The sequence below is a fragment of the Phalacrocorax aristotelis genome, chromosome 3, assembly GCF_949628215.1.
Source record: "Phalacrocorax aristotelis chromosome 3, bGulAri2.1, whole genome shotgun sequence".
NCBI classification, from domain to species: domain Eukaryota; kingdom Metazoa; phylum Chordata; class Aves; order Suliformes; family Phalacrocoracidae; genus Phalacrocorax; species Phalacrocorax aristotelis.
The window spans coordinates 81,556,473-81,572,807 of NC_134278.1; the positions used below are offsets into that span (position 1 = coordinate 81,556,473).

At 35.3% G+C, this 16,335-nt stretch overlaps 1 protein-coding gene across 10 annotated transcripts in view; it reads right to left on the reverse strand.

The window, feature by feature from the left end:
- USP34 (ubiquitin specific peptidase 34) overlaps positions 1-16,335 on the reverse strand; it is a 139,929-nt gene that overhangs the window by 71,267 nt on the left and 52,327 nt on the right. For 6 of the 10 annotated variants that reach the window (XM_075088176.1, XM_075088177.1, XM_075088184.1 and 3 more), the window contains exons 9-22: positions 13,936-14,017; positions 13,750-13,842; positions 11,354-11,479; positions 10,813-10,942; positions 10,185-10,220; positions 9,655-9,785; positions 8,461-9,077; positions 7,791-8,005; positions 5,952-6,067; positions 5,741-5,868; positions 4,520-4,609; positions 3,582-3,677; positions 2,049-2,131; positions 566-720 (exon numbers count right to left, since the gene is read on the reverse strand). In XM_075088176.1, coding sequence (XP_074944277.1) covers positions 566-720; positions 2,049-2,131; positions 3,582-3,677; positions 4,520-4,609; positions 5,741-5,868; positions 5,952-6,067; positions 7,791-8,005; positions 8,461-9,077; positions 9,655-9,785; positions 10,185-10,220; positions 10,813-10,942; positions 11,354-11,479; positions 13,750-13,842; positions 13,936-14,017 — 2,098 coding nt within the window. The remainder of the gene's footprint in view (positions 1-565; positions 721-2,048; positions 2,132-3,581; positions 3,678-4,519; positions 4,610-5,740; positions 5,869-5,951; positions 6,068-7,790; positions 8,006-8,460; positions 9,078-9,654; positions 9,786-10,184; positions 10,221-10,812; positions 10,943-11,353; positions 11,480-13,749; positions 13,843-13,935; positions 14,018-16,335) is intronic. The other 4 variants (XM_075088183.1, XM_075088175.1, XM_075088181.1 and 1 more) reach the window with 2 other exon arrangements.

Consider the following 16,335-nt stretch of genomic DNA (forward strand, 5'->3'; position numbering starts at 1 on the left):
TGTGTCTGTTCAAAAAACTCATATGCTTATGAAACTAGACAAAAACTGTGTAACCTTGAAAAAGAAGTAGACTAAATTAATTATTGCACAATCTATCAATTTTGTAATGCCATCTGTTGAAATGAATGGGATCCTTTGCAAAAAGCTCTACTGCCGAACGTTCGCATTTTCAGTGGATGTGCTGATGAGATTTATACACCCCTCCCAAAAAGAAGAAAAGTAATTTTTTTAGTCAGGTTGCTGTATATCATAAAGGAAAGTATAGTTTTGGGTGGCTTTTTTTTTTTCGAATCTAATGAAGTGCTACATTGCTTCAGATACAACACACAGGCTATTTGCAAAGAAATAGCCTTTACTCAAGTGAATACTAGTGTGAAAAGAATTCATGCCAATCCATTCCCCTCTTCCCTCCACGCAGAGAAAAATCATTGCATGACAAGTGGGGCTTTCCCAGACTACTGAAGACACATTACTCATAGAAACAATATTATATGTTAAATAGTGCTGATATGGAAAGAAACACTTCTATTAGAATTAATATGGTTGCAATTAACTCTCTACATACCTTTTCCAAAAAAAGATGCTTGTAAGTCTCCATACCCATAGCATGCTGATCTTTACTTCGTACTTGATTTAAAAACCAGTGTAGTGCATCATCATAACATTCAGAATCTTCTACTAAGCAGTGCCACAATATATCCACTTGTTCTAAACTCAACCCTAAAATTAGGGAAGTATTTTTAACTACTACTTTATAACATCAAGTGTTCAGCAATATTCTACAAACCCCAAAAATACATACAGAGAAGTCAGAACAGTTTTTGTCAGGACAAGTTTTTGGAAAAAACAAAAGAAAAATGCACCACCTACCAGTTAGAAGTCATACACTTCTCCCCTTTTAGAGCTGGCTATCAGCTACAGTTTTTGGCCTTTAGTGCTGTCAGCTGTTACTAAACCAATGAGTAGTGTGGGCTGACCTAAGATCTCATACGAAACAGCAGGTTGTTTCTCAGTACACAAATAATTATTGGGCACAACCTGGAGTCCAGCTTTGAGCTGGGTATTGAGATTGTGGCTGAAAATAGTATCTCTGTAACTATTTCGTTGTTATTCCTTTCAAGAAGATTGTAGGTTTATTTTCTTAGCTGGTATATAAACAATTGTGATCCCAACAAATTTATTTAAAAAGAACCATGGCTATCCTATCAACAATAGCAAATACAGCATTACTTTTTTTTTCTTTTGGCTACAGATGTTCTCATTCCTTCCTTTACTCTACTCTAACGACCAGAGGGCCAAGCCATGCATTGTATGCCAACTTTGACTACCTATAATGAGACTACCCAAATGACTCCTCCCTTCAGTCATTTTAATAAATTACGTCAATATACAGTCAGCTGAAAGCCTGTACAGAGCTAATGCTGAGACAACACTGAAGGCTATTAGTTTACAAGGGCTTACGAAGAGAGCAGCCAAAACAGTTTATGGAAGGAAAAGCCACCAAGGGTTACTAAAACCACAGAAAGTTATGTTCAACTTCGAATTCCACCAGCCACTTCAAAAAAATTCTATTTTTAACCTTTTCAGCATCTGTACAAATCAACTATCATGCAGAATACTACTTTTGCAAAAGACCCTACAGGTAGTGTAAACCAATTTCTGACAGTATTAAATATAAAGAATTATTCCTTTTTGGTATCACAACTTACTTACAGCGCACTCCAGTAAAAGGTCTCTGGGAACATTATGGAAATGAAACAAACCCCACAAATACAGAATATATTATCTTCATATTTAGAAATATTTAGAAAAACTGAAGCACAGAGGACATAAAAATTTGTTCTCCCAGAACTGCGATAGAATCTAAACTCCAATGTTGGTTCTATGCTTGTGGCATAAAATCTTCCTTCTTTTGAAACAATATCAGAGATTATTTAAAATTGTATCTGTTTAAAATATTATATTTATTTAAGCTAACATTGATTATTAAGAAGTATGTGAGCCTTACTACAAGGTACTTCTCTGATATGGCAACCTCAAATACTTACTGAAATGATCTGGTGATCCTAGAGTTGAAAACACACACGTCAGGAATTGAAGACGAACCTGAACTTCTGCACTGTGGCTGTACCTAAAATTTGAATTAGTATAAAAATGTTTATTTTATTATTTATTGTCATAACTTTTTTCCCCACTCATACATGTGCCTCTTAAAAGCGTAAATGATTTTTTCTTCTAAGTTTCCTTCTGAACTTCTAGGTCAGTATATAGCCTACGCTCCAGCTGTACACATTGCAGAACCACACCAAAGAGTGGAATGACACACTAGTCATTACTGGATAAGGTACTTTTTCTGTTGGTTGTTTTTTGGGGGGGTGGTAGTAGGGGGGTTTAGGCATTCAGTCTGATCCAAGTGCATAATTTTGTCATTAGCACCTTGCAGGACCTGACCTTAATTTTTTCCCTAGCTTGTAAAATACGGATCTTTCTACTCTGAATTTCTGTTCCCAGATGATACACACTCTTTATAACCTATATAAAAATACTAACTTTATTTCTATTTATAAGGTAGAAGTTTAATGGTCAGAGGAGCAGAACAAGGTATCATTTTGCCAGAACTTAAAGTAATTCATCCCACTGTAAAACAGCTTTTGAAGTAATTTCTCACTAGAGCCATGTCCAATATAAAGGTGTATGATGAAGTAAAAATTCAACCACAAATAGCAATATTTTTGAATTGTGCATGCCCATATTTGCATACTGACTTTGACATCTGTCTAAACACAAATAGTCTATTCCTCCATGATTTGGAATTGTATCACTTGTGTAGATACACCTAATTTTAACAATACAGGTTGGAAAGTGAGGATGAATGTGTTAAATGGAAAAAAAATACTGCAAAGGTTAATAACAGATTTTAAAACTGAAACATTTTAATAACTTTGTGATATGAAAACACTTTAACTGGATTTAAATGTATAAAATGTTCGTGACCTCTTTGTAAACCAATACTCAGTATCTGACAAAAACAACGCATCACCATGTACAAAACAACATGACGAAAACAACATGTACCATGCACCAGTACTTAAGGGGTAGCTACAAAGAAGATGGAGTCTCCCTTTTTACAAGGAGTCATATGTAGAGGACAAGGGTCAATGGACACAAGTTGCTCTTGGGGAGATTCTGATTGGACATCAGAGGGAAATTTTTCACAGTGAGAACAGTCAATCATTTGAATAATCCCCCTAGGGAAGTGGGTGACTTGGCCACACTGGACACCTACAAGAGTCATTTGGACAGGGTGCTGGGCCATCTTGTCTAGACTGTGCTCTTCCTAGAAAGGTTGGACTAGATGATCCCTGAGGTCCCTTCCAACCTGTGATTCTGTGATTAATTGTTGTGTGGTTTTTTATGAAAAAGGAAGCTATTTAAAATTATATTTTTACAGACCTTTGTGTCTGTAAGCATATACTATCCCTATAGAAAGTATTTACTTATAAGAACACATCAGAAGCACCAGAAAAAGAAACATTTAAAAACATAAAATATCAGACTCTCAAAGTCAGTTCTGTACTTACAATGCATGTTTATGTCGTCCTTCCCTGACTGCCTGAATGTAGTGTACCAAATTATCAAAGAAAAGTTTCATCATACTGAGTTCCTTTTCTGCCCACCTGTGTTAATTTAAAGCGCAGACAGTGTTATAGTTTGCTTAAAAAGATCAGAAAAGCTACAGAAATTTGAAAGCTATTATAAGAAAACTGCATACACATAAAAAAAAAGTAAACATTCCATTTCCCATCTACCATGAAATCAGGAGTATGTTCCAGTACAGTACTCTCTTCTTCCTTTTCGTCGTCGCTATTTTCAGGCATCGGACTGGTAGACAACTGTCCCCTTTGGAGATCATGAAAACTGTTCCTAAAGGCCCTAATTCAGAAAGGGTCTAAGCCAAAACTCAGAACTTGGCATATATTTAAACAGCATGTCAAAAAGGCCAAAAAAAATTGCTGATAATCACTGTAATCTTTCCCAGAAGTTCTGGAAGTCTATTCCCTATAGTTATACCAGCAAGCTATATAGTTTGTTCTAGTAAGGAATGCTGTACTATATATCTTCACATTTTAAACATTTTCTTATAAACCAAATCTTTTATTACTTAGAAGCATTTGATAGACAATCAGAACAGAATGATGTAACATCAAGTTATTACAACCTTTTACAATACACAGTTAATGGATGCCTAGTACTGCCTGCAAGTCCTTTGGGATTTAAAGGGCAGAGATGTAAAAATATATATATAAAAATTAGTCTTCACCTCAGTTACAACAGTAGTGCATATTATGAAGAAGTCTGAGTGATTAGACAACCTCATACAACTAGGCCAGATAACAGACAGGTCATTATTAATTTGGATTACTAATTTGGACAAAACTAAGGGAGCAAGCCTTGCAGCAGTCCCCTAAATGTCATCACTTCTGTTGGCTTAGTCAGTTGGGGACCGAGGACTACTTACATTGTTATCCAATGTGTATCATAACTGCTCCCAAATTGTTGAAATGTACCAAACAGCTTTGGAAGAAGACGAAGTGAAACTACTACTGATCTAAAGGAGAAAGAGAGAAATAACAATATACAATTGTTACAAAATTTAAAAAGTCAATTTTAAAATTACTTTGAGAAGCTCGGGTTCAGTGAGCAAACAGGCTAACTGAAAGCACTGGCAACACCTACGTGAAGTTTACCATCGTGTCAGCCAATTAGTTTTCTGAATCTGAACTACACATCCTTCAAATTCTCTACATGTAATACCGTGAACGAACAGCTGGTTGGACAAGTATAAAAATAAAACAGTACACATTTTTCTTATTAAAAGTTATTTAAATTTCAAAAGAGAAATTGTTTTTGAGTTTCATAATATTTATGCTTTGAAATTTCAGCAAAATAAGTATGGCTTTTCTACAAACAGATGACATGGCAGAAATAAATCTGCCTCAAACTCCTTATACACACAAGTAGGTGTGTATTGTGAGACAACTATCTAGGAAAACTCAAGAAGTGCATAAACTGCATTCAACAGAAGTTTCTTATCAGTTATAATTATCTTCACAATTTTTTTCTTAATATCTCAGTACACTTGTAACTCATCTCACAAACACAGTTCTTAGCAAAGAACTGTAACATAACTGCAACTGTAACAAGGTAACAACATAACACCACAGGTGATGTCCAGCAGTTGACTGGTTGTATCAACAAAATAAATTCCACTTTTGCCAGTTTTCAAACTGTACAATCTCACACCTTTGGCTGGTACTTAAACAAGTTATCTGAGGTCAAGATATTACTTCTGCACAGAAATTAAACCCCACAACAGACCCGGTGGAAAAGAACTTGTCTGTTCTTCACCCACTTTCATGTAAAATCTAAATATTCAATTTAGACCTTGCACTCAGCTGGCTAAGATGCAGACCCGATTTTACCAATTGGTAGGAAGGCAGTAACCTCTGACAGACGGGAGAACAGACAAATGCAACAAGATGAGAAATTCAGGACTGTGATAGAATAAAAAAGTGGATCATCAGATACATTCATAACACCTTGAAAACTATTTTTATACTTCTGCCTTTGGTTTAACTTGTCTTCCTGTAAAGTTAAATAACTGTTACAGTCAACTTGGGTTTCCTATATGTTGCAAAAATAGATAATGTAAAAACAGATAATTTATGGTTTAAGTTACCTGTTGTTTGCTAAATTTTCTAAGCAGCCTTCAATAAATCTCATTCGAATCTGTCTGTCAGTGAACCAGCATACTAAAGAACAGAGCAGCTTCTCTGCTTCATTTATTAACCCTTCAGAGAGATGAATCTACAGCAAGTAGAAAGAAAGGTCACTGAATAGTATATATTTCTTTTCTTTTAAAAAATATTGTTTTCTGGTATTCAACTTACTGCATCTTCATCCTGGACCAGATCCCACAAAAGGGTATTTCCTTTCTTACAAACATTATCCAAATTAATGTCCGTCACCGCATTGCTATTATATTGATGTTTGTGAACTGCCGGTCCTGAACAAAATACAAAGACTGTTATTGAATAAATAGAAGAAACTATCTAATCTGAACATTATTCCCTAAGTGCATGAACAACAACATGCTTTATCTGTAAACCTGGCTACTTATACTGCATGCAACAACATTGTAATTGCAGCCTTTTTCCACATATGGATTCTTAAGACAAAACATTATGACCATACAAGAAGTCATCAGGACGGTTAAGCCAATATTTATACTGGTTTTGTCTAATGGCAAAGTGCAATAAAAACAGTACTTAAGAACTGCAGATGCAGGTGAAATTGCTTTTTAATTTAATTATATTTAGTTCACAGTGTAATTAAAATACTTAAGTCTTTCTGCAGTGCTGTGGTCCAAAGGGAGGTATCTTTTTAACTACCATGGTTGGAAAGCAAGAAGGAAGTACATTTCAATAAATTCCCCTCAGACTGCATGATCTCCTATATCTTACAAAAAAAACAGCAAAAACAAACACCATTTTTAATATGATAGAGTATCAAAATGCATGATTTTAGAAACTCATCATGTGTTCATAAACAGACATTTTCCTTCTTCTATGTGGCCACAGCTGGCACCATTCATTTATCTACTATTTGATACTATTTTCATGTAACAGCAAAGTCAAGTAGAAGATTTAGATTGCGTGCAGAACACTGTAATTATTTGCACGTGCAAAACTAGGAGTGTCAAAATTAATCTGCACTGAAGGCCTCAGCTCAAACAATAATTTGGATCTTCAGTAAGATGTGTAATATCTATGGAAAATATTGAAAAATTATGCTGATTTACAGCACGTTCTAACTACAAAGTTTTAGCAGTTTATTCAACTCCGTGCTGGAGAAAAAAAAATAATCCTTCCAAATTTTCAATGTCAGGCTGAAATTATAAATTCAGTTCCACATAACAAGAAATGTTAAACCTAAAGAAAAAAAGAGACTTCTCAACTGTGTTTCAGGAAAAGACATAAATAGTACTGGTTTTACTGTCTGCTGGAAGATAGCAAACTTGGTTCTGCCAGACCAGTGAAAAAAAAGTCATACTAACTAACCATACCCTCCATTATATTTAAAAGGAGGATAAAACAGAAAATAAAGCTGCCACAATAGCAAATGGAAAGATGATTTAATTCCTGAGAAGTGTTTTAGTAGCGTCTTAAATTGCACCCTGAAGTAAACTAGAAGATTTGGCAATGTAACATGAAATAGCATAAAGTGCCCTTTAAGGAAGCTCCCTAAGATATCAAGTTATATTTTAACTCGTTTTTCCAAAATTATCCTCTGTACAGCCCATTATGGTTAATTCATTTAAGATGACAAATGTACAGAATCACAATAAGATCCACCCACCAGAAGAAAAATCACATAATGTTTCAGAGAGAGAAAAAAAATTCACATTTCAGTACCCCCTTTTTACTTTAATAACTGATTAGAAAAAACATTTGCTAGACTCTTTAGTGCCTTCATTTGTTTTAACTTGCATTAAAAGCACCAGTAGAAATGGGGGGAAAATTTTTAAAAAGGTAAACACAGCTACATCTAATGTGATACAAAATTTAATCCCTTGGAGAAACAGTAAAATCTCAGTAGTCACTGTGGTTTCTTGCGCAAATATACACGTATGGTTAAAATAATTTGATAACTTTAACAGTTGGAGACTAGTTCAAAATTATATAAGAACGAGTTAGAAATACAATGTTCTTCTGTTTTATCACTCTTACCTTGACTAAGATGTTCATGATAGATAGAAGCAAGGTTAGGAAGGTGCTGCTGAAGATGAGATGTTAGCTCAGCATGTGAATTAATCTGTACAAGCTCTTCTTCACAGCCAGACTCTTCCCCATCAAAATCAGCCATATTTTTCTCTGATTTTGCACTGACTTGGGAACTACTGCAACTGACATCATCTGCACTTAGCATATCATCAACTATATGCCTATAAAAGAAGAGTATTAGAATGGACGATATCAAAGAGAAAGTTGTTTATAGCAGACTACAAATGAGTAGACATCTCCCTAAAGCTAAAGTCAGGATGAATCATCTGTTTGAACAGCAGACCTTCATATGAATTTGAAAAACAATTACAAATAAATTGAAGGTCTCACTATCATGATCGTGTGTGACTTCTTTAATGTTAACTAAATACAGCATTTTCCAAAACAATTTAAACGTCGTGTTAAATGTTGTCTTATTTGTTCAATACCAAAACTTTACCAAAAACTTTTATCAGATGTTAACAAAATAGATCACTGTGTAACTATCATCTCTGTTAGACAAAATTATTCTAACCTGTATCAAAACGTCCACATGAATTTCTGCCCAAACTGAGTTTTTTGCTACCACTTTTATTTCTGCTACAGAAGGAATCAGAAGAAATGTTAAGCTACCTACCCATCGTGGTGGTGATGGTGGTGGTGGTGGTGGTGGTGATGCTGTGGCCCAATGAATTGTCGGCAGTTAAATAATTCATTTCCAATAGTTTCCCCAAGGAAGTCCCCCGTGTGAGTTATACAAGAATCTTGAGACCCTTGAGAAATGTGAGCAGTGCCCATTTCCTCTGTCATATCATGTTCTGCATCCTCAGCATGAGAACAAGCATCTAGTATTCTAATTCGATTATCCACTGGCGTCACAGAATCAGTGTTAAAAACATGGTCCTTTCCTGCCCCATTATTTGCACCACTCCTCTCCGATGCCCCTTGTGAATCTCCCAGACAAATGCCTGTTTGTGATTCCAGTTTCCTGCTTCGTAGATCTGTGCTCCTACTGCTTTTCTGAGGATTATGACTCCTATCTTCTTCCTCTTCATCCTCCTCCTCTTTGAGAGCTTCAATATCTGCAATGTCTTCAGACTGCACCTCGCTGCCAGGGCTTCCAGCAGACTGGCTTGCGTGACTGGAGTTGGCCTCGTTACTGGATCCATCACTGTGGCCACTGCTACTACCAGGACCACTACTGCCATCCTCACCACTGTTGGCTGTCTCATCAGAGCTTCCCTGCATGGATTCCTGAAATTATTGTTATTTTTAACAGATTGGGAGAAAAATAAAACTCCACTGAATATACATAATGTACATCATCATCACCATTCAAACACTATTCTTCATTTATGAGGAAATGTGTCAGATCTCTAAGTTCTCATCCATTCTTTCTCAATTTGGTTGCCAATGACAAAACACTCTGAGCAAGATTCAGATTTAATAATGTAATTTTTGCATTACCTGATTCATAACAGGTTATGAATATGTGCAGGTTTTGCACATACACAGAGTGACAGTGTGACACACAAACAATATGTCAAGCAATCCCTTATTAAAGAGATTAATCTTACTAAAACACAATTTAAATGCAAGGAAGTTTTGTGGGTTTTTTTTTGAGTGCATTTGTTCACAGGCAAGGTACAATATATTTGATGTAAACTGCACAGAATATAAGTAAAGATTCTAGCTATCCACTATCCTGCTGCAGGTAAGCATACATGCTATGTACCTGTTCACATTTTGAAACAACTACAGAAAAAAATCTCCATAGCTAATAATAGGCAACTCAGTATCAAAACTCACAGACTAAGATTTATGGTCTTACCTCGGTATCTGAAAGTCGCTGCTGTACATGTTTTGTTCTGTTAATAAGCTGTTCCTCCATTTCAATATCACTGCCTCCACTCTGATGGGTGTCGCTGTTGTCACTACTTTGAGGGCTTGCTGCTGGTGACCCTAGTTTCAAAATCACATTTCCCAGTTACTCTGCGATATATATTAATTGTAATATAACAGCATTACACAAAACTGCCTCAATTTATGAGCTCAACAGCATTCTTCCTGCAAAGAGTTGAACAAGGGACAGAACAACCTGTGTACCCAAACCCTAAGAAGTCTTTTTAGAGCACTGAGCCTTTTACCACGAAATTTGTATTCTGTCTCTTCTTGCCAATATATAGCACAGCTATATGAATTTCCTATATTCTACATGAAATTTAATTTTCATTTGACTTCTCATAAAAACATAATTGCAGATTTTTACTAGTTCCTCCTCTATTCAAATTCAACAGCTGTAGAAAAACACTGTAGTAGCAAACGTATCAGATTGTGGTGTACTTCTAAAACTATACTTACAAGGTGAAGGGGCTGCTCTTCTGAGCTCCTCTTCTTCTGAAGGAAAAAAGCAGGATGGAAAACAAGTGACTAAAAATCTTTTTGTCAGCATATAGTTGTCCATGATTCATAAAAATCAGCAGTAAGAAAAGAAAGGGAAACTACAGTAAAATGGCTTGGCAGCACTTTTCGTAATGACTGTGGGGAAAATATACAGTCAAGTTGAAAAAAGAAAAAAACGGAAACAGCACGTAATATCAAAAACCAGGTAAAAATTAGGTAAGTGTTTGTAAGACTTTATGTAGCTACATAAGTTAGAGTTGTTCAGCAGAACAAGAGTTAACTGAGTTATGGACCATCCTCTGAATTTAAAAAAAAAAGAAAAAAAAAGAAAAAAAAGAAAAAAAAAAGAAAAATACATATTACTTTAGATTTACAAACAGAATTGATCCAAAATAAAAAGTTTTCCAAACACGCTCACAAAGTTTTAATGTTTTTGTCTTTATCCTCAACTTCTGCTTGAAAAATATGCCAGCATTTTTAAAAATACTTCAAGTAAAAAGTTCTATACATCCTTTTTATCCACAGTCAACAAGGAGACTGTGAAAATTTAAATTTTAACTACCAGATCTACTGGAAAACCACATACCTTTTTTGTTTCCCATGGGCAGATTGGTACTCAGTAAAGATGCAAAAGAGCTTTGTTTTGACAGCTGAGCCTTAGCTGCTAGTGCATTATTCCACAGTGCTTTTATAAGCATTGATGCCAAATACAACGTCTATAAACAAAACCAGATAACAGTGCCACTAAGAAGCAGTAGGTTTGGTACGCAAAGATCCACAGTTCATATTTCTATATGCCAGCACTACAGTTCACCAAAATAAACTCATCAAAAGAAACGAATGCACAAAATAATGTTGTGTGAAACACTTTTTAATTTCAGAAATGAAGTTAAAATCTTCTACCAGTCTTCAAAAATCCCTGAAAAAGATTGTAATTCAAAAGCCAGAAGAGGCTAATGTGAAGAAACATGACAATTTTGCTCATACAGTTTCCTCTCTTATGCATTAGTGAGTATTCCTTTTACATGCATTCTTTGAAAAAGACAAAGACAAACCCACAATGCTTGTTCAAGATACTAACATAATTTGTTTTCTTGATACAGTGATTTTGTTCACCTTGTCTTTACCTGTTCAGTGTGAGCACTTGGATGAAGAGTTGAGACTAGGTTAAGAAGGTGTCTAAGAGGGACAGGGTCCAAGTTTTTGATCAAAGAAGGAAACAAATCGTGTATGTAACGACTGCAATGCTTTAGCTACAAAGCACAAACGAACAGAAAAGGTAAGAGGAACAGCAAAATAAATTTTGAAAAAATAAATTCAAAGATTGATAAAATTGAAGCAATTAAACAACATCTTTGCACAAATTCTCAGGAAGCACTCATCCAATAATTCTAAACTACATCAGACTTGCAATTTTTACTAAACTTAATCTTTATATTGTAAAGCATGTGAAGTTTAGTGAAATCAAATGTAACAATATCTTCCCTAGTTCCAGTTCTACGAGATTTGGTGAAAAGAAGAAATGGAAGTTTATTTTGCATTTTAACTTAAATATAACTTCTAAAATATTAGTGTATATGGTAAATCCTGAGGGAAATAATATTTGCGATGATTACCTTATTAGCAGTGGTAAATACAAATAAAGATATTACAGGCTAATATGGAACTGAGAAAACAGTCTGTGTGAACTGTGCGAGGATTATAATTCTTTCGTCTTTGCAGTAATGGATGTCAAAAAGTATGACAATGTGTTTAGCTAACTACTCTATTTACACATTAAGGAGAAAACATCTAGGAGCATTGTCAGGTTAAATGATGATTTTCACAGTCATTCAAGGGGTTTCATTATGTTTGTAAGGATGTTGATATTCAAAAAATAAAATAATCATTACAGGAAGCTTCTAGAAAAAACATTCTCAATGTCAGTTACCACATATGCACCTCAAAGGGTTTTGGGGTTTTTTTTATTCTTTATTTATTTTGCCTTCCTGGCATATAAAATATCCCTGCCAGCAGTTTATGGGGTACAGGCCACCTTTCACAGGATTCAAGCTGGAATGAAATTATGTGGGTTCTACACAAGGATGCATTTAAACATCTTGAGATACCTGCTTCAACTTAGAGAAGATAAATTTGGGTCCAAAAGTTAGTTTAAAAAGTGGAAAATGTATTCTTTAAGGCTTTCTATTCCTTTAGTCAAAGGGTGTCAGCCTTTTAAACAATGTAAGAGGTTTAAACCTTTTACAGGAAGTAATCAGAACATACTTAATTCTGATATCAAACATACATATTTTTAAAATATCAGTATCTCAAAATGAACATGTGAACTGTAAAAGAATTCTCGCATTTGGGTAATGATACTAAGTCCTTAAAATAGTACAAAAGACAGAAAAAATCCAGAGGTCTAAGACTAGTGTGAATTACTGCATGTGTGAAAACATATGGGAAGGTATAATATCGCTTTAACAATCTAAGTGAAATAAGTAATCATTAATTAATTTGATACAGAAAATTGTTGGAGCCTATTAGAGTGAATGCTATTATAATGAGCATTTATTAACATACCAGCTGCATGTTATAATGACAATGGACTACAGAGTTTTCAGAATGCATATACAGTAGTATTTGATTGAAACAAATCACAGAGAAATATTGAGCACATAAAAAACCCTTTAAATTCTAACTTCTATAAAAGTATGTTCCCTATACCTGTTCATCAGAGAGATCAATTTTATTTCTCTGACCTTCATTTTGAGTGTATTTTCAGAAAAATTTACAGTGAAACCTTGAGGGTTTTTTTGTGGTGTGGTTTTTTTGTTGTTGTTGTTTGGTCTTTTTTGTTTGTTTGTTTGTTTGTTTAATACTAAAGGCAGAATATGAAACCATGGAAAAAACGTTTCCACAACAGGAGATCAAAACATCTACTGTACTGAAAACCCCTAAATAAAAAATTCCACAACATAAAATAAAAAGCATAGCAATCCATTAAAAGTAGCAAACAAATACATCTTTCTAAAGGAAAAAAAGCCTATCAGAGTTTCCAGGTTTACCAAGCAAAAAATAAAATCTCAGTGCTTTCTATAGACTTTACCCCCAGCACTGCAGCAGAGCTGTAAACTTCACTGCCACAATTTTCACCTGATGGTTCCCACCAGGAGTAACAGAAATGGAAGCCACAATACATAGGAGCAAGGCAATTTAGCGCATCAGTGAAAATATCACATCTACCCTACAATCCTCATCCCCATTCTTAGTGAAAACACCATGTCTTTGTTATACAACTTTTTTTTTTTTCCCTGTAGAAAAGTAGCCTAGGTGTATTATTGCATCTAATGAAAGAACAACAATTGTGGCAGTTACCTAATTTAAAATTTTGGTCAGCAAAACAGACAGACAAGAAAAAGTAAGAAACTCAGCTTTATGACTATAAGACAAAATCAACTTGCCATTTTCTGGTGGGTTTTTTTTGTTTTGCTTTGTTTTTTTAATATCACTCTTGCAATTATCAAAATTTTGTATATACCTGTGCTGCAGCCCAAATACAGTCTATGTGTTGAGTACTAAGTCTCCCTTCAGCTGCAAGAAAATTCAGAATCACTTGGCACTGTTTGATGATCTGCAAAGTGAGAACATATTGAGGAAAGATTTACTAGAACAAGAAGTTACTCCTCCATATTTATACTAAAAATAATAATGATTTTACACAAACCTCAATATGTAAATTTGGTCCAAAAATGTGCTCAACTACATTGTTGCTGATAAGCCAGTCTGCAAGCTCTTTTGCAATCGATCTACAGATGAAGAAAAGAGTGGAAAAGTATGTAAAATTATCTGCCTATAATATATACTCTGTGCCCTTCCCCAGCACAGCATGTCTTTCAAATTAATATCTGTAATTGTAGTAAGCATACAAAAACGTTCTTGAACACAAAGCATACTCAACACTCATTCATTCATTTATTCATTCATTCAGGTAAGAAGCAAATTATTTCCGTATTTTTTCTTTAGCTGGAAGATCAATGCCAAATATCAACATTTCCCACTCACCACTCTGGATCTTTAGCAAATGTGTTACCAACCACTCTACCGATTTTATTAGTTAATAGAGCTCAACAGACCACCTGCAGACCAATTCCAAAGACCTCACAGATTATAATAAACACTGTTTTTTAACCCAAGTTTATAATGAAATTCCAGAACTACTGAGTTCACAAACGTAGCTAAAGGTGAGAAGGATAGAAATTATTTTTTTAAAGAAAATAACTTAAGTATTTTCGGAATCTTTTGTGTAAATAGCAACTCATACAGCAACTTACACACATGTAGTATACAGATACTTCAAAATTCTCATTTTGTTTCACCCATAACAATAGGGAATGTTACCCACTGCCAATCCATAAGCAAACAATCAAAGAAAACAGGACAAGGAAACTGAATTTTCCAAAACAAAAGTTGAACTTCCAGAAAGGACCGCCCTGTTTGGAAACTAGTACATAAGCTCCTTTTATTCCTTCCTTTCAAGCAAACGTTAGTTTACCCAGATTTTGGCACGAGAAGCAATTAGAGGATATCACAGTATTTAAAGCACAGCCTGTAGTTTAAATGGCCCTGGAATAAAAGCGCTCTGTTTCACAAGGATGAGAGGATGGGAGGGAGGGTGTGTCTTAGGGGACTACAGGAAGAATTATTTTTACCACTGCTGTGTCATATTTATGGTCACTATTAAAATTCCAGGATTGCCAATCTTTATAATCTGCAATAAGAAAACAATATTTTTTTAGGTAAAAAGAGAATGCCTTTCCAATCAGGATTCACTTTTCTGGGGTGTGCTTCCAGTTCCAGTTCTTCAGTTGTTCTGAATTGTCTAATCCTTATGGATGAACTCAGCATAGTTCCTATTACTCAACACACACCATTCCTATACTGCCCTCTTTTACTCTAATTCAAGGACATGGGGTATCAAAATATTTTTCTACTGTTCAAAAAAAGACAACGACCCCTAATATTCAAGTAGTAACTGCCTTGCAAGGTGCAACATTTACCAACAGTATCATTTATGGCTTGTTAATAAATTAGATCTCGTACTGTAAAGTCAGTTTGATGGGGTATCTGCTCAAAGAGGAATGAAAAAGATAAACCAGTTCTGTTGCATGAAACCAAGATCTACTTGACTTCCTACAGCCTCAATTCAAAAGAAAACCAAATCCGAACCACCACCCCCAACACCCCAAAGATGCCTACCCCAAACCAAACTTTGGAGCATGCACATTACAGAGAGGGGTTGGATTTATGCCTAACAATCTGAAGTAAGACCTTTTCACATGCAAGCTGTGATTTTGCAAATTTTACAGCTAAAGGAACTTCAGTGTTCATTTGACTACATGCTACCAGTCTCCTGGTTCCATGGCTCTAAAAAATGTTCTTATCCACCTGCCTCCATGCTGACAAGCTCAAGTGACCACAGTGGCATTGCCCATACAGCTCAAGAGACTATTGCTCTGTTACTTTTCCTTGTCAGACAGCTGGTAGACTTGATATTACAGATTAATCTTAAAGCACAAATGCCCAACCCATACTCTGAAAACTGAATGCAGCCTGCAAAAAAATTCCTTGAACTTATGGCCTGTTCATCCCCAGCTCCTTCTTATGCCTTCACATTGCTTCTCCTTGCTGTGGGCAGAAGTGCTCCTGCTATGTGACCAAAATACAAGCAGAAAGCCTCATAGTTTGCATTTTGCACATACGAAAGATAGACAGTTCTGGTCACATGAGTGAACATACACCCACTAGATGCAGGATACCTGAATGGATGCCCTTCTGGTTATGAAATGTGAAAAGAGTCATTGGATATGGTCCTCCATAAGAGGCAAAAGCCCCAACACCCGAGTCATAAGTCAATGGAGGTAATTTTGTTCCAGGACCACTTAAGTTCTTTTGGATCTGAATTTTTAAACCTGAAGCTTTCATAATGAATCCCAGATAAACACTGCTAAGCTATGTTAATATGAAAGGACAGTGTGTTAATATGCAAGCTCAGTGTGTCTCTTTAAACTGAATACTTCTGCTAGTGGCACAATGTCCATTAGACATCCTAACCAGAGTCAGATGT